Source organism: Sander lucioperca, chromosome 16 (genome assembly GCF_008315115.2).
Source record: "Sander lucioperca isolate FBNREF2018 chromosome 16, SLUC_FBN_1.2, whole genome shotgun sequence".
Taxonomy (NCBI): Eukaryota; Metazoa; Chordata; class Actinopteri; order Perciformes; family Percidae; genus Sander; species Sander lucioperca.
Genome location: NC_050188.1, coordinates 12,797,661 through 12,819,488, shown reverse-complemented (window position 1 = coordinate 12,819,488; position 21,828 = coordinate 12,797,661). Strand labels below are relative to the sequence as shown.

Here is a 21,828-nt window from a genome sequence, read left to right as displayed (position 1 = left end):
AGCTTAGCACAATGACTGGAAGCAGAGGGAAAACAGCTAGCCTGGCTCTATTCAAAATTCAGAAATACACCAAACCAGCATTTCTAACGCCGAAAAACACCGCAATAAATACATCTTTATGCGGCCGGGAGGCGTTTTCATTCGTTTCAAGCAGAGGAAGAAATTCTTTGTAAACAGGTCAACATGACACAGCACGCGGCTGAGCCTTGGCGTGTTTTTGGCGTAACGCTTATTAATTAACATGCTCTAATTTGTGAAATCCATACAAGTGTAAAAAACATGTTTTTCTTTTTTTTTTTACTGGAGGATATGTGCAGTAGTATTTCTTGATTGGGCCAACTGTAATTTCACAATGATTTCATTTTAACACGCGAGGGTTACAAGTAGTCAACTTCACCCGCTTTGAATGTTATCAGCCGATTGAATAGGCGTTGTCACTACCGTAGAAATTAGGCGTTGCTCCACTGTGGTGCTGTAAGATGACGTAGAATAAAGCGTGGAAGGTTGGGGTGGTGGGGTTTTGGCTCGAAGGGACAGAGCTATGGGGGGCGACAGTTAAGTTTAGACACCAAAATCAGTTTAGATTAGGAAAAATGTTGTGGTTAAGGGTTACAACATTATGGAAAGGATCCCTTCAGAGATAGACCTTTAAAACCTCTTTTAGGCCTTTCTGTATAGTCTGGTGGGTTTAGCGAAAGCAATTTCGCGGAGGTTTTTATGTTTAAAAAAAGGATCTTGCTCTTTAACAGAAAGGTCGACCTCCTTAGAAATCCTTTCCATAATGTTGTCAGACACTTAGAATATTAATCTGAGTCTGTCAGTGGTAAAACGAGCACTTTTGTGAAGGTAAATACAAGCTGGACAATTGCCCTATTATTACTTTGTAGTTTGTTTCGCCATTGCCGACTGCAGCGATCTCGCTTAATACTGGACCAATGTCAAAAGATTGTTGTTGCCATCAGTCACTCAGACGCAGAAACATAGGAACATAGGGTCCAGCTTGAAAAAAAAAACGGTAGTTACCCTTTAACTTCCTGTCTTTCAGAAAGCCACGGGTTTGTTTCATTTCCATTAAAATAAAACTGATCATTATTGTAAATAAATATAAAATATGTTGTTTGTAGATACTGAACTGTGATTTGTTTGATGTGATGTGATTGGTCATATTTACGGTATTTAGTTTACAGTATTAAAATATGTTCTTCTCTAATTAAACAAATGAAAATAAAACAAGCAAACAAAATCATGTCGTATTTCCATTATTCATTGTTAATACCCCACAGACTGGTCGGTTCACACTGGAATGACTTCACATACAGATCAACACAAAATGAATGCAACTTGATGAACTCTGCACAGCTACATAAACGAGCTAAGGCACACAACAACTTCAAGATGCGCTCCCTCAGTGTGTTATAACAAGGTGAGGGAGTAAATCTTTAAAGGATCAGTCTGGTGGTACTCTGTATTTTTCCTCATAGTCACTCAAACTGAACACAGCATAAGTGAATACACCCATGCTAAAGTTGACTAAAAAGGGGAATAAAAAAATCATCTTTTGGGGGTAACTGGGGTACTTTACATAAAATCATCTCTCAATGCAAATCAAACCAGCTATTAGGCTAACCGACATAAAACCATGCCAATCTCAAGGTATGGTGAAGGGTATGTGATGATGAATGAATTGATGAATTCCAAAGGCCAAGGGAACTTTATCAGGATGCATAGTATCCTGGATCCATGAAATAACTGGCCTTTCAAAATAAAAATCTGCCTGCCTCTATGGGAATTAAACATAGGGGTGTGTATACTTATGCCACCTGTATTTTAAGGAAGAACATTTATTTATTAACGATACATTATTCATTCACAAAGAAAATTGGTGTCCTTAAAGGTTGGATTTTTCCTAATATTTTTAATTAAGGCATTAAGATCAATTTTCAAAAGATGTTCTTTTGTTCCTCTTTTTAGTCAACTTTGGCATGGGTTCATAAACTTGGTGATTTTCCGATTCGATGTCCATTCTGGGTATTTCAGTTGCGAAACCAATTCTGCTTGGATATGAAAAGCGATTCTAAAAGTGTACAAGGTTCCTTCTAACCTGCTGCATTATTAAAAGTATTAAAGGAGAAATCCGGCGCAAAATGAACCTAGGGGTTAATAACACACGTGTACCGAGTCGACCGTTCTCTGGGATATGTTTTCATACTAATTGAATGTGACCAGTTTTAGCGAAAACAGCTAATTAGCTTATAACGCTAGTCGTCGGGGCCACGGCTAAAGTAAAAAGAAATCTCTATTTCTACACCACTAACAAGGCTCAAAATAGCACCAAAACTTCCACGGTAGCATAATGAGGGTCCCTAAATGTTAACCGAAGCATTGAGAACATTGTAAGTTTACAGACAGTTTATTAAAAAGATAGTTTGGAAAGACAGTAGCTCCCAAGACGGCGGCCGCCTGTATACGAGAACGCGACTGTCTTTATAATCTATCTTTTTAATAAACTGTCTGTACACTTACAAAGTTCTCAATGCTTCGGTTAACATTTAGGGACCCTCATTATGCTACCGATGAAGTTTGGTGATATTTTGAGCCTTTTTAGTGGTATAAATAGCGATAAATAGTTTTTACTTTCCCTGTGCCCTGAATACTAGCGTTGTAAGCTAATCAGCATTCCGCACTAGCTTGTTTCAAGCTACAAACACATTCGATTAGCATGAAAACATGTCCCAGAGAACGATCGAGTGGGTACACATCTGTTATTAACCCCTAGGTTCGTTTTGCGCCGGAATTGTCCTTTAAGAAGCTGAAAATGGCTCGGGCACTGCACCTAAGACTTAAAATGGCGGGGAAAACCCTGCAATGGGGTTGGAGCTGTGAGCCACAGACAGGAAGTCAGACAGTACTGAGAGCCAATAAGACAAATACAGAATATCAGCAGCTGTATCCTTTAACGTTCAGTCTCACCTGTTGAGGTTCATTGAAGCTGCATCACAGATGGACAAAAAAAAAAAAAAGAAAACACATTTTCAAGTAACGTGTTTGCAAGAGCTTCTCTCACTAGTGCAGGGTTATAAATGTTATAAATCAAATCGTATTATAGGCATATGATTTCTTCTTCTGGATTAAATTAAAAAGACAAAAAGAAAAACAAACATCTGTTCAGTGTTTCATAACGAACGTCCCAAATTCTCATAATAAGGCCGCCTGCACACTGCCTGCGTGGCGTGAGCGTGTCCGTTTTTATTTGGGTTCCCATGGTAACAGGTTAGAGCGTGCACACTGCCTGCGTGACACGCACGTCTACGAAAACGCGTGCATGCTAGAAATAGAACCGACGCCTATTTTTCACGCGACACGCAGGCATGTTGGAAGCGTTTCCAGGCAAAATAGAATACGAAAAGATGTTTATATGTCATTTTGACACAAATAGATTTAATACATGACATTTTGATGTTTGAAAGTCTCTAGGTTTTGACATAAATGCAGATATAAATGAAATTTAAAAAAATAATAATAAATAATTATCGATTTTCAAATATTGCACCTGTCAATAGAGAACAAAATATTCTGTGGCCTATTTTGCCGTCAATACTGCCGACGTTGTCTTTGCTGTAATCAAATCAGATTTCATTTTTTCAATGGGAAACATACATGTGTACAGACAAGGCTAGCAGCAGCAGCCGCGTCAGACACGTTTTTGGTGTGCAAAGACATAGAAAATGCCAGGCAGCCGCCACACAACGGAAACGCAACAGAAACGCCACGCTCACGCCACGCAGGCGCTTTCGGCCGATTTACAAGTTGTTTTATGTCGCTTTACTAAACTCCTTGTTTTTATATTTTCATCATAAAAACAGGAACATTTTACACCAGTACATTTCATTTTTTAAAAGATATAATCCGTAAGATTTTAATCACTATTTATGGCAGGGCTGTTTAACGTAAATACCTCTCTCTCTATACAGTACAGTGCAGTTTTCACCGTTAGTGGCGGGGTCTGCCATTCGTTCCTGTGCTGGATTCAGATTGCCCTCACGTAAATAGGAACATAATCCAGTGTTTCTGTGTGTAATTTGATCTCACTGATATCAGCCTCACAGACTTTTTTGACGTCTGTGAATCAGCGGAGGCATATTTTTGAGCGTCACAACAAAAGCGAAATAACTCGTTTTACTATTCGAATTGGATCCATTTGGTCCGATGACATTTGAAAACACTAGAAGGGGCCGCGCGATTAAATCATTCAATCCCCATTCAAGTAAGTGGAGTGCTACGTCTATAGTGCGCCTGCTTTACGGGCCGCAGGCAGCAGCGCCGATCATCCGGGTAACTGTTTACGCTGCAGTAGAACTTTTTTGGATTCATGCGCCACAGAGTAACACTCATAGGATTTAACGGGGCTCCGCCTCCAACGCTGCATCCAGGTTTTAGAATATATCCATGAGCACACACCTGCAGTTCCCACCGGAGACCACCGGCGCCCCAAACCAACCGTGACCAAAATCTTCAGGATCATAACTTCAATTTTACAATATTAAATTAAAACATTTTTTACAGACAAGCAGTGGCTCTACGGCTCGATTATTATTATGGATATCTGCCCCCTCCCCCCACCTACTTTTCAGCACCTTTGATGAGTGACGTAAAGTGAAATAAAATACAAACATTGAAAATGACTTGGTTCATATCCAGCCTGTGTCTCTGTGCAGACACTAACTGATCTATGATACGACTTGTTCTTCAGATGGATGGAAAATGTCTGCTTTATTAACGCCTCCCAAAATAAATGTACAGTATGACTCACGTTCTTCAGATGGGAGGGAGGGAGGGAGGGAGGGAGGGGAGGAGGGGAAACCTGCAAGGAATCAACACCTCCAGGTATTATGCTGATGTTTCAAAAACAGCCAGTCTGGTTTTGTCGATCCTTTAGCGGAGGAGTTCCCCGCTGACAGAGCCCCTTCAGAAGTTGGGTTTGTGCTTCTTCACCTCCACCATGAGGTGGTGCAGGTTGATGAGCTCCGAGCGAACGGCCAGGCTGCGGAACGTCGGCTGGTTCAGGACTTTGTGGAAGCCGTGGTAGTACTGGATCAGCTGGGTCAGAGCGCCCTGCGGCGGGGACAGGAAGTGGTTGCTTCATTACACCACTCACTTTCTCTTAGACAGAGAGACAGGCAGGCAGACAGACAGACAGAGACAGACAGAGACAAGAGACAGAGAGAAAAGAGACAGACCGAGACAGACAGACAGACACACAGACACACACTATAGTTGTTTAGCCTCTTTTAATTGTTCTGTGTCTCTTTGTTGTTGTTTTGCCTCTTTCCATAGTTGTTGTATCTCTGTGTCTGTTTGCCGTCTCACCTGTCTGCTGTTTCACCTGTCTGCTGTCTCACCTGTCTGTCTGCCGCCTCACCTGTCTGGCGTCTCACCTGTCTGCTGCTGCCTCACCTGTCTGCCGTCTCACCTGTCTGCTGTCTCACCTGTCTGCCGTCTCACCTGTCTGCTGCTGTCTCACCTGTCTGCTGCCTCACCTGTTTGCCATCTCAACTGTCCTGTCTGACCAGTCTGCCGTCTCACCTGTCTGCTGTCTCACCTGTCTGCCGTCTCACCTGTCTGCTGTCTCACCTGTCTGCCGTCTCACCTGTCTGCTGCTGTCTCACCTGTCTGCTGCCGTCTCACCTGTCTGCTACTGTCTCACCTGTCTGCTGCCTCACCTGTCTGCTGCTGTCTCACCTGTCTGCTACTGTCTCACCTGTCTGCTGCCTCACCTGTCTGCCGTCTCACCTGTCTGCTGCCGTCTCACCTGTCTGCTGCCGTCTCACCTGTCTGCCGTCTCACCTGTCTGCTGCCTCACCTGTTTGCCATCTCAACTGTCCTGTCTCACCTGTCTGCCGCCTCACCTGTCTGCCGTCTCACCTGTATGATGCTGGTTCCATTTTTGAAGTTGGTGAAGGACCTCATGACGTCCTGACTCATCGACTCCACCGACTGCTTCCACGTGCTGGAAAACCCGCGAACCAGCTGAGTGATACGAGCTGTAGGACACAGACGGAAATTAATTGAATCCTGTGTCTGACGTGGTGTGATCAAACAGCTCCTTTCTACTCTGACAAGTTTGTGAGAGCGTACGGATTTAACCCTCCCGTTGTCCTCCCATTTTCAAAAAGTTTCTATATCACAAATTTGGGGTTTCTTTCAACTAAATTGTCAAATAACATGCATGGTTCCAGATAACGCTCTTCACAAGTTAAAATAAATGATCAGTTCACTACTTTCATTGAATTTGGGTGTTTTGTTCAACTTTATAGCATTTGAAGAACAATTGATGAAACAACGTTGAAAAACGCAAAAATTTGGGAAATAGCTTTTAAAAACATGGGGGAAAAAACAACAAAAAAGTCCAAAAAAAGTGCAGAAAAAAAAAAAAAAAGACAAAAACAACGGAAAAAGTGACAAAAAAGAACTTGGAAGAAAGTGGGAAACGTTGGGAAAAGCTTTAAAAGGTCCCATGGCATGAAATTTTCACTTTATGAGGTTTTTTAACATTAATATGAGTTCCCCCAGCCTGCCTATGGTCCCCCAGTGGCTAGAAATGGTGATAGGTGTAAGTGGGAAAAGTGACAAAAACATCGGGAAGGAGGCCAAAACTTTGAAAAAAAGTTTGAATTTGAAATTCTGACCGAGAAAAATCTAAAAGTTGCATGGTCGACGGGAAGACAACACAAGGGTTAAAAAAACAACAAAAAAAACTGTGCGGGTTAGATGAGAGTGTGAGAGGAAACAGAGCAAGAAATGTGTCCAAAAAAAAAAAGGATGTGGGAAGCTAAAAGTTTGAGACGGGGCAGAAATTTCTGCAGCCTCAGACTCACATGAGGAGAAACAAAACCGAGAGGACGGCTGAACGCTGATGAATGAAAGCTGTTCATTACTCTGTAAAACAAAACCAAAGCATGAACCGAAAGAATACCACCCACGCTGTGATGTAATCAGTCAGGATGTTGGGGATTTAAAGAGTCTGTTAACAATAGAAGCAGCTCTGTGAGGCTGAGTTTTTTTAATCAGTGGCAGTATAAACATTGTTCATTTAATGCCATTTTTATTTATTTCTTTTACTTTGGCTTGTTCCAGATATCCTCATTCTCCTCCTTCTTTCTTTAAAGTACAATTTTTGATTAACCTTAAAATTGTGAATAAAGTGAACATTTAAAAATAAAATGTACATTTAAAAAGAAAGAGAAAATATCAAACCAAAAACAAACCCGACTCTTCTCACCTTCTTCGTTCTTTAGTCGGTCCAGCTGCCCTTTCTCCATCAAAGCCTCGGCCTCCTTCACGAAGGCGATCATCCCTCCGAAGGGGGGAGACAGAATCTCCTCAATAAACTCCTGGAGGTTAAAATTTACACCAGTGGGTGGCATTTTTTTTAAAATATTTGATGTAATCCTGATGGTAGAATAAGCCAAAACAAAAGCTATAATAAAAATAATACAAAATGACCGTGACGTACTGTGAAAACCGCCAGAATCTTAAACAAATACTGTAATAAAATTACTAGTAAAAATTATTAGTAAATTCAACAAAGTGGACTTTGGGAAGAAGCAGGGAAGGAACTACACCCCCCCCCCATAATATCAACAGGTCCTCAGTGGACAGCTTCAAGTTCTCTGATGTCCACCTCTAAGTGTCTGACGAAATTATGGAAAGGATTTCTAAGGAGGTCGACTTTTCTGTTGAAGAGTAAGTAATCCTTTTTTTAAACATAAAAACATCTGCAAAATTGCATTCGCAAAACCCACCAGACTCCATGTAAATAAACAGTAATTTAAGCATCGTAAAACACACTTCATTCAAAGTTGACAGAAACAAAACAAAACTATGAAAAGCCGTTTTGGGTCGTCTTTCCACTTTTCCAACCATCACAACTCTAGTTTTGGTTGAAATAAACACAGTGTACTGATTTACATGAGAAAATATGTTGGCTCTATACACGCTAAAAGTATTGTTTTTTTTTTTTTAATGGAGTCTGGTGGGTTTAGCGCTAGCGACTTCAGAGCTGATTCTGGTTAAACAGAAAGGTCTCAAAGAGGTTTTAAAGGTCTATCTCTGAAGGGATCCTTTCCATAATGTTGTCACACATTTAGAATATTAATCTGAGCCTTTTAGTGGCAAAAACAGCACTTTCAGTGGACTAAATTGACGGTTAGAGCGTTCACGCTTAATACTGGACCATATTTCAAAGATTGTTGTTCCTACCAGTCACTTTGGCACAAAAACATAAGAAAAAAAGGTCCAGGTTGAAAAAAAAACCCCATGGTCTGAAAATGGTGAACTTTCTTATCGATTTCCCGATGAATGCCTATTTAATGAATGTTCTTGTGATCTCCATGCTTTTTATGTTTTATGTTATACTATGTGCTGTTATGTATGCATGTTCTTTGTGCAAAGAAAATACCCATAGGGCTAAAAAAAAAAAAAAAAAAAAAAAGGCAAGGCAGAGACTGTAAAACCTCAGACGCCTGAGGAAATTCTGGGTATCCCCTCAAATACTGAGCAATTTCTACTCCTGCATTATTGACGGGGAACATCAGTGTATGGTACGGAGACAGCACCAAACCGGACCGCAAGGCCCTGAAAAAAGTAGTTTGTTCAGCTGAACACACAATAGACATTGGCCTACCCTGCCTAAAGGATATTTACACAACGTGCTGCAAGAACAAGGCTAAACCACTCAGGTAACAGCCTTTTCTCCCTGTTGAGGTCGGGTAGAAAGAACCGCATACACCAGGCCAGCACTGGAGAGGCTCAGGAGGCGATACTATCCTCAGGGCAGCAGGATCCTGACTATGACTGCCCCATCACCTCTGTTTATATAAAGGTAATATAATATACCTGCAAAACAAAAGCTATGAGCACAAAGAGGACGCAGGAAAAAGGGAGTGTAACAGGGCTTGTTTTGAGACGACAGAAAAGCGTCTCGAGTCCAAGTCCGGACTCCAGTACTACAGCCCTGGTAGAGCCTACTACTTATGACTTACTGTGGACTTCTACTTTAGAGGAAACCACTGTACTACATTTACCTGACAGAGAACGTTGCAGATTTAGTTTTACTCAGTTTATTCATTTCCAAAATCCAACGCTGTCTAAACTGCTCCAAATTCCAAGTTCATCGTTGAAGAGGATGCTTGAAAATGTGTTACATAAGGACTGCTCTTGTTTTGAATAGCCATCTTATTTGCCTACATCAGTAATTCTCATTTGTTTGTATTGTTTAAATGTACAGTAATTTTGTGATTGTTCCTAATTTTTTTACTTATTGTAATTTGGGTATTTTATGATCAGATTATTTTCATGATCAGATGACTTATTTGTACTGTAATTTTTTAAGATTGTTTTTCGTATTTCTTTTTATTTGTGCTGTCATCAGAGCGTCATTGGAAAAGAGAGCTCGCTCTCAACGTCCCTCCCTGAATAAATAGATGTTATAATAATTGGGAACCCAGGAAACCAAGTGTAAAGGAGATCGGATGAATTGGTTCACGAGATATTTCAAAGACGACACACACACACACACACACACACACACACACACACACACACACACACACACACACACACACACACACACACACACACACACACACACACACACACACACACACACACACACACACAGATTTATAGTTCAATGCCTCTGTGATGTTTACCTGAGTCCTGGCCAGGAGCAGCTGTTGGAAACCTTCCACCTCTTTACTGTCATCTGCTGCCCTCTCCTGGACACACAGGGAACAACAATCACCACACAGGGATTTTAATAATAATAATAATAATAATAATAATAATAAGGGGAAATTACAATGTTTTCACTCTATTGTTATTACACACAGGCCTGAATTACACACGCATGCTCACTACCTATACATGCACTAATGGAGAGATGTCAGAGTGAGGGGGGCTGCCCGTGGAAAGGCGCCCCGAGCAGTTGGGGGTTCGGTGCCTTGCTCGGAATTTCCGAGGTCAAAGTTGGAAACGCTCCCCCCCAGAACTCAGACTTCCGCGTTGGGAAGTCGGACAACCTCGCAGTACCCCGAGCTCAAAAACCAACGTGGCTGCTTGCTGCATCGACAGTAGTGAAAGCTGTATTAACATACAATGTATCAGCACTTCTGTCGTACACACAGTCCTGTCCAACTTCTAAAAAGCTCTTTGTATATCCGACCGGAAGACGTTTGCTAAATGAGTTTGTGTTGTCTTGTGGGATGGGCCAAAATGTTTGGCATGACACAGAAATAAAATTAAACTAACTAACTATCTGTGGACATGTTGTTACGTATATTTGTATGCACAAAAAAACGGCGTGAGGTAAATGGAAGGCACTTTAAGGACAAAGAAGGAGGCGCGGTGAAGATGCGAGCCGACCCAGCTCACCATGAGGACGCTGAGCAACATGTCGTAGTTGTTGATGAGGAAGATGAGCTGGTCTCTTCGGGAGGGGAACTCTGCCGCCATCTTTAGCACAAAGTTTTCCACCTCGACCTGCAAAACAAGTAGTCATGTTTTTACCATACGTGACCCACTCAGTTTGTGGAAGAGAGTGATAAAATAAAATCTACCATTTAATTCACTTCAGGACACTGATCTCTCAGAGCTTTTATTTTGACATTAAAATCGGTCAATAATTTGGCTTTACAGTGTACTTACATTGTACAGCTTTGAAACAGATAACTAGAAACTGGTTAAAACCCAGAAAAACAGTTAACCTGCAAAACACTTCATGACAAAATATACAAACATCATTTATCTAAAAACCCCAACTGTTGTTTCCCGAGCAAATGTAGCAAAGAGACGTAAGCCAAAGGTCTATTTGTGTAATAAAAAAATTAAAAAAAGGTCAAGTCATCTGCATCTTAAAGGACATTTCTGGCGCAAAATGACCGTAGGGGTTAATAACATATGTGTACCGAGTCGACCGTTCTCTGGGATATGTTTTCATGCTAATCTAATGCGTCTCTAGCTTGAAACTAGCTGCCGCAAACCGGTGGTTAGCTGCTAACGCTAGCTTTCGGGGCAGATGGTAAATTGCTATTTTAAACCACTAACAAGGCTCAAAATAGCACCACACTTCCACGGTAGCATTGAGAACTTTGTAAGTGTACAGTTTATTAAAAAGATAGATTATAAAGACAGTAGCGTTCGTGTTTACATGTGGGCGCAATCATGGAAAACAGTCATGACCAGTCGAACGCCGTGCAACCAGTAACCAGTAACGTAGCTCAAACACGGCGTTCGTGATTTCGCCTGCTCATGACTGTTCTCCTGATCATGCAGATTATTCTCACCAACACATTTGTTTTTCTTCTATAACAGCTTTGTTACTTACTGAATTATATACTCAATTATGTTTTGGTTACATAATTCATTGTTATTGTCAGACTTTGTAAAAAACGTTACTGCTGTTCTAGCTACTTGATTTGTTATGTAAATACTTTGATAATTAGATCTGGTGTTAATCTATTTACTTCGTTATATTAAAGTGTGTGTGTGTGTGTGTGTGTGTGTGTGTGTGTGTGTGTCTGTCCGAGAGAGAGAGAGAGAGAGAGAGAGAGAGAGAGAGAGAGAGAGAGAGAGAGAGAGAGAGAGAGAGAGAGAGAGAGATGGCAGATTGAGGTAAAGGAGCAACAGAAAGAGAGGGTTGAAAACCTTTTGTAATTTTTTACATATTTACATTAAAAGGCTTATAAAAGAGTCTCCGGCTACAGATAAAAGAGTGTGAATACCTGCTGGCCTGTGTGTGTGTGTGTGTGTGTGTGTGTGTGTGTGTGTGTGTGTGTGTGTGTGAGCTTGTTTTACTATATTCGTGGGGTCCAAAGACCGGGGAATACAGTATACTTGTGGGGTCTGCACAGCCTTGTGGGGCCTAATATGTTGGACCCCACAAGGTTAAAGGGCTGTTTGAGGGTTAAGACTTGGTTTTAGGATTAGGGTTAGAATTAGGTTATGGTTAGGGTGAGGGTAAGGGTTAAGGTTAGGCATTTAGTTGTGATGGTTAAGGTTAGGGTAAGGGGCTAGGGAATGCATTATGTCAATGACAAGTCCCCACAAAGATAGTGAAACAAACAAGTGTGTGTGTGTGTGTGTGTGTGTGTGTGTGTGTGTGTGTGTGTGTGTGTGTGTGTGTGTGTGTGTGTGTGTGTGTTATACCTGCAGCTGCCCAAGCAGAGCGTGGGTTCTCTCGTTGGGAAACGTCTGATTGATGCTGACGATGGCTGACGAGAACTCCGCGTAGCGACGAGTGATCTGAAATCAAAAAACACACACTCAAACACACCGGCGTATGCCGCAATGCAGTCTGCATCAGTCTTGTATGAGGTACTTGGAAGCAATACTTGAGTAAAAGTACAAGTATCTTACCAGAAAATGACTTTGGTAGAAGTTAAGAGTCCCCTTTTAGGATATCACTGGAGTAAAAGTCTTAAAGTATCGGATATTTGCTGTACTTACGTATGAAAAGTAATTTCCTGATATAAAATGTACTTAATTTTTTAGAAGTAAAAGTAAAGTAAAAACTTGGATTATGAACCTAATTGTGGCTTCCTTATAGTAAAGCGTAATATTCAGGGTTTCCACTCCTTAAAACATCAAATTCATGGCCGGGTTGACATCAACAAAGAGAAAAACAAGACGTCATTTTCGTTTTTTTGCGAGGAGGAATCTTTCACTCCGACGTACTAAAACATGTCTCGCAAGTAATGAGTGACGAAGACACTGAGGGGGAAACGTATCGGAATAAAAGTACACATTTTATTTAGGAAATGTAGTGGAGTAAAAGTGAAAGTTTCTATAGATATAAATAAAGTACAGCTACGTGAACATTCTACTTAAGTACAGTAACAAAGTATTTGTACTCTGTTACATTACAACACTGGTCTGCATGGAGTGCTGCCCAGGTGCGTAGAGAGTACAGCCCGACTGATATATCGGCGGGCCGATATTATCGGCTGATATTAGGCATTTTCCAAACTATCGGTATCGGCATTTATAACGGCCAATAAATGAATATTTAAAAAGTAAAATAAAAACGGACGAAACACCGTTTTTTTTGTTGTTATTGTGTTTTTGTTCAAAGGACTTTAAGTTTCATATCTTAAGTTTGTATTTTTATACATTTTATTCATCAGAACTTGTTGTGACAATAAAACAAACAAGTTTATTTTTAAACAGCATAAACATCATATTATTTTAGTGAGGACTCATAAATAACTACAAATAACTAATGTTAAGGAAATCTGCTCATGTTTTGTTACGCGTTTCTGGATTTCTTTTAAAAATATATATATCGGCCGATATATCGGAATATCGGATTTTTAAATCACCAAATATTTGTATCGATATCGGCCTTAAAAATCCTTTATCGGTCGGGCTCTAGTAGAGAGTGTCCCTCTGGTGCTCTTCAGCTTTGGGGATCCAAATGTCAAAGGGCTGAAGGAAACTGAGGGACTCGAGAGGGTCAAGTTTAAAAAGCCTTCAATATATTCTTGGCGTAATCATTAAAACACGACAACACGGTTCATCCGGGCAAGTTCTAAACTTTACCCTCTTGAGTGTCTCAGTTTCCTTCAACCCTTTTACACTGATGTATGCGGTGATACATGTGCGATCAAACACATGCAGGGTGTGTGTGTGTGTGTGTGTGTGTGTAGACCTACATAGTGTGGTCTGGTGTCCAGTACTCCTAGTTTTTGAGGGTCTGTGTTCCTGATGCTGTGGATGTTCATCTCCAGAATCAGTTCGAACCTCGGCCACAGCAGCTCCAACACGGCCTCCCAGTACCTGAGAGACACACACACACACACACACACAGAGTCATGGCAGGCTTGTATAATGCTGACGCGGCGACAGTGTTGTTGTCAGTACTTAGAATTCCTCAGAAAAAGACAGAAACTACGCACTATAGCTTTAAAGGTTAAAAAGATACATCTTACTGCTGCTGGTTGAAATGTGCTGAGTGGGTGACAATACCTTTGAGGCCCTAAAACAGATTAACAATAACTACTGAATTTCAAGCACACTCTTTTAGCCCCTAATGGGACACTGACTTGTCGAGAGCGGGGATGGTCCTCTTGGCGGTGATGGCTCGGAACCGGAGGATGATGTGGATGCAGAGGAAGACGGCGATGCTGTCGTAGCAGTCGGACACGTACGTGGACATACTCTTCTGCAGAGACGGAGCAGACACAGAGAACAGGGCTGAGTTATACAATATGGCGCCATTGTTGTCTCCATGTGGCATTAAAAAACATTTCAGAAGTCCTGAACTTGAGGCTTGAACGAGACCCAAAAAAGGTGCATTGTCGGTACCAGGAACATGCTGAGAGTCTTCCCCATGATGCTGTTGAAGAGGTCGAGGGCGGAGTTTCCCGTCACCATGAAGAAGTCGGAGAGGAAGAGGTACTCCCTGCAGCCGTTGTCCAGCAGAGCGTAGTGCTGGCTGCGGAACAGCGTCTCGTAGGGATACTGGAGGAGAAAGATACGCATTCCATATACCGTTTATTTACATGATCTTCTGTAATGATATGATACAACTTTATTGTCAGTTTACACTGAAATTCATTTAATGTCACTCACTGAGTAGTAAGACTGTCCTCGACTAAATCAATTCTTAGTTGACTAGCATAATAACACTCCCATGATTTTGTCGACTAATTGATTACTTGATTTAATCGACAGATCTGTAAAAAATAAAATAAAAAAGCATAAAAAAACTATTTTAAAAAATTACTGATCAAGTAAAGAAATCTCAGTCGACCAAAGACCAAAACGACCGATTAGACGACTAATCGACTAAGAGGGGGGCAGCCCTATTTTTAAAAGGTCCCATGGCATGAAAATTTCACTTTGAGTTTTTTTTAACATTAATATGAGTTCCTCCAGCCTGCCTATGGTCCCCCAGTGGCTAGAAATGGTGATAGGTGTAAACCGAGCCCTGGGTATCCTGCTCTGCCTTTGAAAAAATGAAAGCTCAGATGGGCCAATCTGCCCCCCCCTCTCTCCTCCTCAATAGCATTTTATAGCTACAGACACAGAAATGGCACATCCTAAGGAAAGCTCATTGTGGGACTGGCTCTAGTGGCTGTAATTCTGCACCAAGGCTGAATTTCGGGAAAGAGACTTCAGATACAGTATTAGGGGACCACTAAGGCCTATATAAAAGAGACTTCAGATACAGTATTAGGGGACCACTAAGGCCTATATAAAAGAGACTTCAGATACAGTATTTGGGGACCACTAAGGTCTATATAAAAGAGACTTCAGATACAGTATTAGGGGACCACTAAGGCCTATATAAAAGAGACTTCAGATACAGTATTTGGGGACCACTGAGGCCTATATAAAAGAGACTTCAGATACAGTATTAGGGGACCACTAAGGCCTATATAAAAGAGACTTCAGATACAGTATTTGGGGACCACTAAGGCCTATATAAAAGAGACTTCAGATACAGTATTAGGGGACCACTAAGGCCTATATAAAAGAGACTTCAGATACAGTATTTGGGGACCACTGAGGCCTGTATAAAAGCATCCAAAAAGCAGCATGTCATAGGACCTTTAAAACCTTTCATTCTGAATTTCCAAAAAAAAAAAAATACATATTGTATAAGATGTCACAAGATGTCAGTGTTGATTAACTTCTTCTACCGTCATGTTTCTGATGTTTCTGTTCTGTTTTTATGGCCCTAAACTGAGCCTCCTCTTGAATCTCGGAAACTTAAGAAACTAAAGTCATCTTTTTCATTTGGAAATTTGGATACTACTACCTCAGATTTGGGGTTGGGTTTTATATTTTTCTGCTATTAATTAACCCTTGTGTTGTCTTCTGGTCGACCATGCACTTGTTGTCCTTCTGGGTCAAAATTAACACTTTTTAAAAATATATTTTTGACACATTTTCTGACGTTTTTGTTACTTTTTTTTTCCCGCACTTTTTTTTTTTTATGCTATTTTTCACTAACACCAACTTATTACCAATATTTTTACACGTATGTTTGGAATTCATGGTCAATAAATCTCATTTATAGGAGATTATACCCAATGTTGAAATGATTTTGACTAATATTAGAGGAATGTATGTTGGTGGAGAATCACAGACGTGCGTATGTCAAAGTTTAGTCAGGTTTTGAAACAATTTAAATTTTTTCAAATGCTATAACATCGAATACCCACAATTCAATGAAAGTAGTAATTTGGTTAAAAAGAAACCCATATTTCTGATATAGACGTTTGGAGAACGGGTCAAATTTGACCCAAGGACAAAAAAATGCATTCCTATTTATCTGTTATTGTTCTTAAGGTTTAGGGTATTTTTTTTAACATTTTATTGTAATTTATTGTGCGTTTGCTATTTCACATTGGGCCTCATGCGGGAACCAGTCGTACAAACAGTTTTGTTCCGGAGTGGCACCAACGATTGATTTTTTTTTTTTTTTAAGATAATTTTTTGGGGCTTTTGTTGCCTTTATTTGATAGGACAGATTAAGGCAGGAAAGTGGAAAAGAGAGGGGGATGACATGCAGCAAAGGGTCCCGGGGTTGGAATTGAATTTAGGGCTGCTGCGGTAAGGACTGAGCCCTGGTACATGGGGCGCACGCTCTAGCAGGTGAGCTACGAGGGTGCCCCACCAACGATTGATTTAAGAGAACTTGTAGCATTGCTCAATCAACAGCTGAAGGTTGAACACCATTCCATCTGATATCTTAATGACTGTAACCTCTTCTTGTATTAGGCATCTTATCGGGCGCCCGGGTAGCTCACGTAGAGCAGGCGCCCATATACAGAGGCTCAATCCTGGACACAGCGGCTCAGGGGTCGAGTCTGACCTGCGTCCATTTGCTGCATGGCTTCCCCCTCTCTCTCCACCCTTTCCTGTCTACAGCTGTCCTGTCTATTAAAAGGCTAACATGCCCAAAAAAGTATCTTTAAAATGTAATTAATTAAAAATATTAGTCATCTTATTTATGGTGAAGGGCATGTGATGATGTGGGGCTATTTTAATTCCAAAGGCCAAGGGAACTTTATCAGGATGCATAGTATCTTGGATCCATGAAATAACTGGCCTTTACAAATAAAAATCTGCCTGCCTCTATGGGAATTTAACATAGGGGTGTACTGACTTTTGTTGCCAGCGGTTTAGACATTAATGGCTGTGTTGAGTTATTTTGAGGGGACAGCACATTTACACTGTTATACAAGCTGTACACTTAATACTTTACATTTTAGCAAAGTGTAATTTCTTCAGTGTTGTCCCATTAAAAGAAATATTAATAATATTTACTAAAATGTGAGGGGTGTACTCACTTTTGTGAGATACTGTATATACACAAGTTTGTGCAGTTAAGTTGCAGAGTTTGGTGAATCGTACCAACAAACTTCACAGAAAAAGAACATGAAAATGTGCTTCCATCCTGTTTTGTGATGCACTTTGAGGTGTATGGTTCAGGTATCGAAAAAAATCGGAACACCTTTACGACCCGCAATCCAATTTGTAAACTAATTGTTGTAATTTGTGATGGATAATTATTAAAAAGAAAAGGATAAGAACTTATCCAGCTAACGATGAGGACTTAAAAAAGGGACCCTAATTCTAACTCCTACTCAGCAGAACGGGGTGGAAATGTGTTGGGGGTGTTTTGCGGCGTCTCACCCTGCTGTCTCCTCTCTGAGCGGTATGTGGGACCAGGATGGGCCCCTCCAGCTCCGCGGGACTCAGGATGCCCCCCCTCTGGCCCAGAGTGAAGATGGTGTTCCTGCTCTTCAGAGACGGTTTGGAGAAGAAACCTGCAGCAGGAAGTCAAGGAGTGTCCGTTTTCCGTTTCCGGGCGTTGGCGCCACACGAGACTCCCTCAGGACTAATTGCTGAGCAGATATTAGATGGGTGTGTTCTTGAGGTCGGTATGTGAGCAACAAGCCTGTTAGTATGTCGGCCGCTTCGGAAACCACAACTTGCGCGTGTTAAATTTGGGTTCCAATAAAAAAAACGATTCCACTGGAATGATAATTTTTTTAAAGTGCTCATATTACGCTTTTCGGCTTTTTTCCTTTCCTTTATTGTGTTGTATATCTTTTTGTTCATGTTATAGGTTTACAAAGTGAAAAAGCCCAAAGTCCACCCCAAAGGGACTTACCATCTCCAACAGAAAACACTGTTCACAAACTGCTCCAAACAGCTCTATTGTAGTCCAGCCTTTACTTCAGAGACAAACGTGGTCACTTTGTGGCACGCCCTCATACTCTGCTTCTGACTGGCTAGTAGTCCTTACCTAGGTACTGTCAGGGCACGCCCTCATACTCTGCTTCTGACTGGCTAGTAGTCCTTACCTAGGTACTGTCAGGGCACGCCCTCATACTCTGCTTCTGACTGGCTAGTAGTCCTTACCTAGGTACTGTCAGGTTACGCCCTCATACTCTGCTTCTGACTGGCTAGTAGTCCTTACCTAGGTACTGTACCCAAAGTTTTTGTGGCACATTACTCAGTAAATCAGTGGAATGACGTTTAAAAGGATATTTTTCTTGGCTGTGTCTTCTACTCCCATCAGGTCATCTTTGTCTGCAACCTCCTCGTACTGCGGACGGGACACAGAAACATCACGTCACAAATACTGAAACGCGTAGCTGCTGATACAACATTCCTGCCAGACGTACTTTTTTCAAATGATATCAGCTTTATGTGATTAAATTCATTATATTTTATTTGATTGAATTCAACATGTTTCTGTTTATAGTGTATTCTGATCAGGGCTGCAACTAACATTTATTTTCTCGATGAATGGGATGAGTTGTTTGGTTTATAAAATGTCAGAAAATGGTGAAAAATGTGGATCAAGTGTTTCCCAAAAAGCCCAAGATGACATCCTCAAATGTCTTGTTTTGTCCACAACTCAAAGATATTCAGTTTACTGTCACAGTGGAGTCAAGAAAGATGACTCAAACTAATTTTAATTGATTATAAAAACAGTTGGCGATTAACTAATATCCTTGACAACGAATTGATTTATCGATTAATCTTTGCGGCTCAAATTCTGAGATCTATTTATTTGATCAAATAGGCCTGGGAGATATGGCCAAAATCTTCTATCCAGATACAGGTTATGTCATATCTCTATAACGATTAGTAAGCTTGTGTTAAAAGGAATATATAAAAGAAGCCCTAATCTGTATACCAACAAAGCCTTGTCTAAAATAAAGCACAGGAGACCAGACAAAGCTGAGACTTCTTGAAACAGAAACTGTGTGAATCTACCGACCTGCACTTTGAGCAGCCGGCTGCTGTACGACTTGAAGTAACTGTAGTAAATCTTGCTCATCGTGTCCACGTACTCGTCTCTGATCTCCTTTGCAACCGTTCTCTCATTGGCCAAAAGGAACTGGTAGAAAAATCTACAGCGAGACGAAACAAAGCACACAGTCAAAAAGGGTGGAAGTTTAAATGCATCATGGATGGAATCGTAAAATCGAGAATTTAACAAAGCTGTAAGACAGACTTCATACATTAAAAGGTGCAGTAGGTAGGACTTATAAATCTAACTTTCTGTCATATTTGCTGAAACTGACCCTATGTTCCAGTAGAACTACATGAAACAGGTAACCTGGCACCACCTACAGCCTGTAGTGAGATTTGCCAAAAATCCACCGCTCCCTGTTCAGATGCACCAATCAGGGCCAGGGGGGGGGGGTGTCTAACTGCGTGTCAATCACTGCTCATGCACACGCATTCATTCTCCCTTGTGGGGGGAGGGGCTTAGGAGACCGTTTTGGGCTTTAGCAGAAAGGAGGGAGGGACTGAGAAGTTGTTGATGTTTACATTTTTTGGCTAAGTCCTGGATCTTCACAATCCTAGCTACGGCACCTTTAACTGTAGTTTGTTTTAAAAAATGTCTTGAGGGCGCCCAGACAGCTCAGTTGGTAGAGCGTGCGCCCATATATAGAGGTTGTATGTGGGACCAGGACGGGCCCCTCCAGCTCCGCGTGACTCACGATTAGGGCTGAACGATTAACCGAATTTACGATAATATCGCGATATGATAAAACGCGATTTTCTAATCGCAAAGGCTGCGATTAGACATGCCCTTGACATGCGCGACTAAATCACGCGATATGATCAAACGAGATTTCCTAACCACAAAGGCTGCACCGGGGTGCACTCTGGTCACGTAACACGGGAGCGTAACAAGAGAGTAACTTGGCAACTGTACATTGACAATGGCCTCAGGCTCGACAGAACCAGGCACTGAAGGAATGTTAGTGTCAAAGAGGAACAGTACATCAGTCGTGTGGGACTATTTTGGCTTTAAAAAAGAAGATGTTGCCCAGCGTCAGGTATTGTGCAAAACCTGCCTTGTTATAGTTGCTACTTCACAGGGAAACACTACGCCATATGAAGTGTTACGCCATATGAACGCACTTCAAAACGGCACGCGGAAATCACCGAAGCAGTAGCCCAATGCATCGCGAAAGACATGATGCCCGTCAATACAGTGACCAAGCCTGGGTTCAAGAATTTGGTAACTACACTGGATAAGAGGTACAACATGCCCTCCCGCACATATTTCAGCCAGATCGCCATACCGGAGCTACACAGACAACGTAGACAGAGAGTAGCGATGGAGCTGAAAACTATTCCGTTTTTCGCAGCTACAACAGACATGTGGTCGAGCCGTACAGCGGAGCCTTATCAAAGTCTTACGGTCCATTATATTACTGAAGACCTCCACCTCAAAGCTCGCAGCCTTCAAACTGCCTACTTCCCAGAAGACCACACAGGGGAAAACATAGCTGCTGGCCTGAGAGAGGGGCTTGAATGCTGGGATCTCAATGAAGACAACCTTGTCTGCATAACAACGGACAACGCGTCAAATATGGTGAAGGCAGCACAGCTGAACGAGTGGACCAGGCTCCAGTGTTTCGGACACAGATTACATCTTGCCATTGGTAAGTTATTTTGTGTGTGTGTGTGTGTGTGTGTGTGTGTGTGTGTGTGTGTGTGTGTGTGTGTGTGTGTTTGTGTGTGTGTGTGTGTGTGTGTGTGTGACTGTGTTTGTGTGTGTGTGTGTGTGTGTGTGTGTGTGTGTGTGTGTGTGTGTGACTGTGTTTGTGTGTGTGTGTGTGTGTGTGTGTGTGTGTGTGTCTGACTGACTGTGTGACAGTGTGTGAGACTGACTGTGTGTGAGAGAGAGAGACTGTGTGTGTGTGTGTGTGTGTGTGTGTGTGTGTGTGTGTGTGTGTGTGTGAGAGAGAGTGAGTGTAATGGTTAAACATTGTATCACACAACTGCAATTGTATGAGTTACACTGTTCTTATTTAATTTTCCTCCAGAAAATGCAATCAAAGATGGTAGAGTACCAAGAGCAATAGGGCTGTGCAAGAAGTTGGTGGGGCACTTCTCCCACAGTTGGAGGAAAAAGGCAGCGCTCACTGAGGCACAGAAGGAGCTTAAACTTCCTGAACACTCCCTCATTACTGAGTGCCCAACAAGATGGGGGTCCAAAGAGAAAATGATTGCCAGAGTGCTGGAACAGGCAAAAGCCATATCGCAGGTATTGTCAGGTGACCGACATGCACGCTCCCTCATCCCAACCTGGCAGGATACCGAAGTGTTGGAGTCCATTCATAAGGCACTGCATCCTCTCTCAGAATTTACAGATGCTCTTTCTGGAGAGGAGTATGTGAGCATCTCCTACCTCAAGCCAGTTCTCCACCTTCTGGCAACATCAGTCTTGGCTGAAGATGCTGAGGACACTGATCTGACTAGATCAATTAAAACCAAGGTCCT

The 21,828-nt window shown here is 41.6% G+C and overlaps 1 protein-coding gene across 2 annotated transcripts in view; it reads right to left on the bottom strand.

Annotated features, from left to right (window-relative positions):
• Positions 1 to 3,789: 3,789 nt before the first annotated feature.
• vps52 (VPS52 subunit of GARP complex) overlaps positions 3,790 to 21,828 on the bottom strand; it is a 28,093-nt gene continuing 10,054 nt past the window's right edge. For both annotated transcript variants that reach the window (XM_031302243.2, XM_031302244.2), the window contains exons 9-20: positions 19,304 to 19,436; positions 18,565 to 18,622; positions 17,704 to 17,837; positions 14,362 to 14,517; positions 14,100 to 14,218; positions 13,710 to 13,833; positions 12,205 to 12,300; positions 10,432 to 10,539; positions 9,711 to 9,776; positions 7,280 to 7,391; positions 5,923 to 6,041; positions 3,790 to 5,112 (exon numbers count right to left, since the gene is read on the bottom strand). In XM_031302243.2, the coding sequence (XP_031158103.1) occupies positions 4,966 to 5,112; positions 5,923 to 6,041; positions 7,280 to 7,391; positions 9,711 to 9,776; positions 10,432 to 10,539; positions 12,205 to 12,300; positions 13,710 to 13,833; positions 14,100 to 14,218; positions 14,362 to 14,517; positions 17,704 to 17,837; positions 18,565 to 18,622; positions 19,304 to 19,436 (1,372 nt within the window). In that variant the 3' untranslated portion in view covers positions 3,790 to 4,965. The remainder of the gene's footprint in view (positions 5,113 to 5,922; positions 6,042 to 7,279; positions 7,392 to 9,710; positions 9,777 to 10,431; positions 10,540 to 12,204; positions 12,301 to 13,709; positions 13,834 to 14,099; positions 14,219 to 14,361; positions 14,518 to 17,703; positions 17,838 to 18,564; positions 18,623 to 19,303; positions 19,437 to 21,828) is intronic.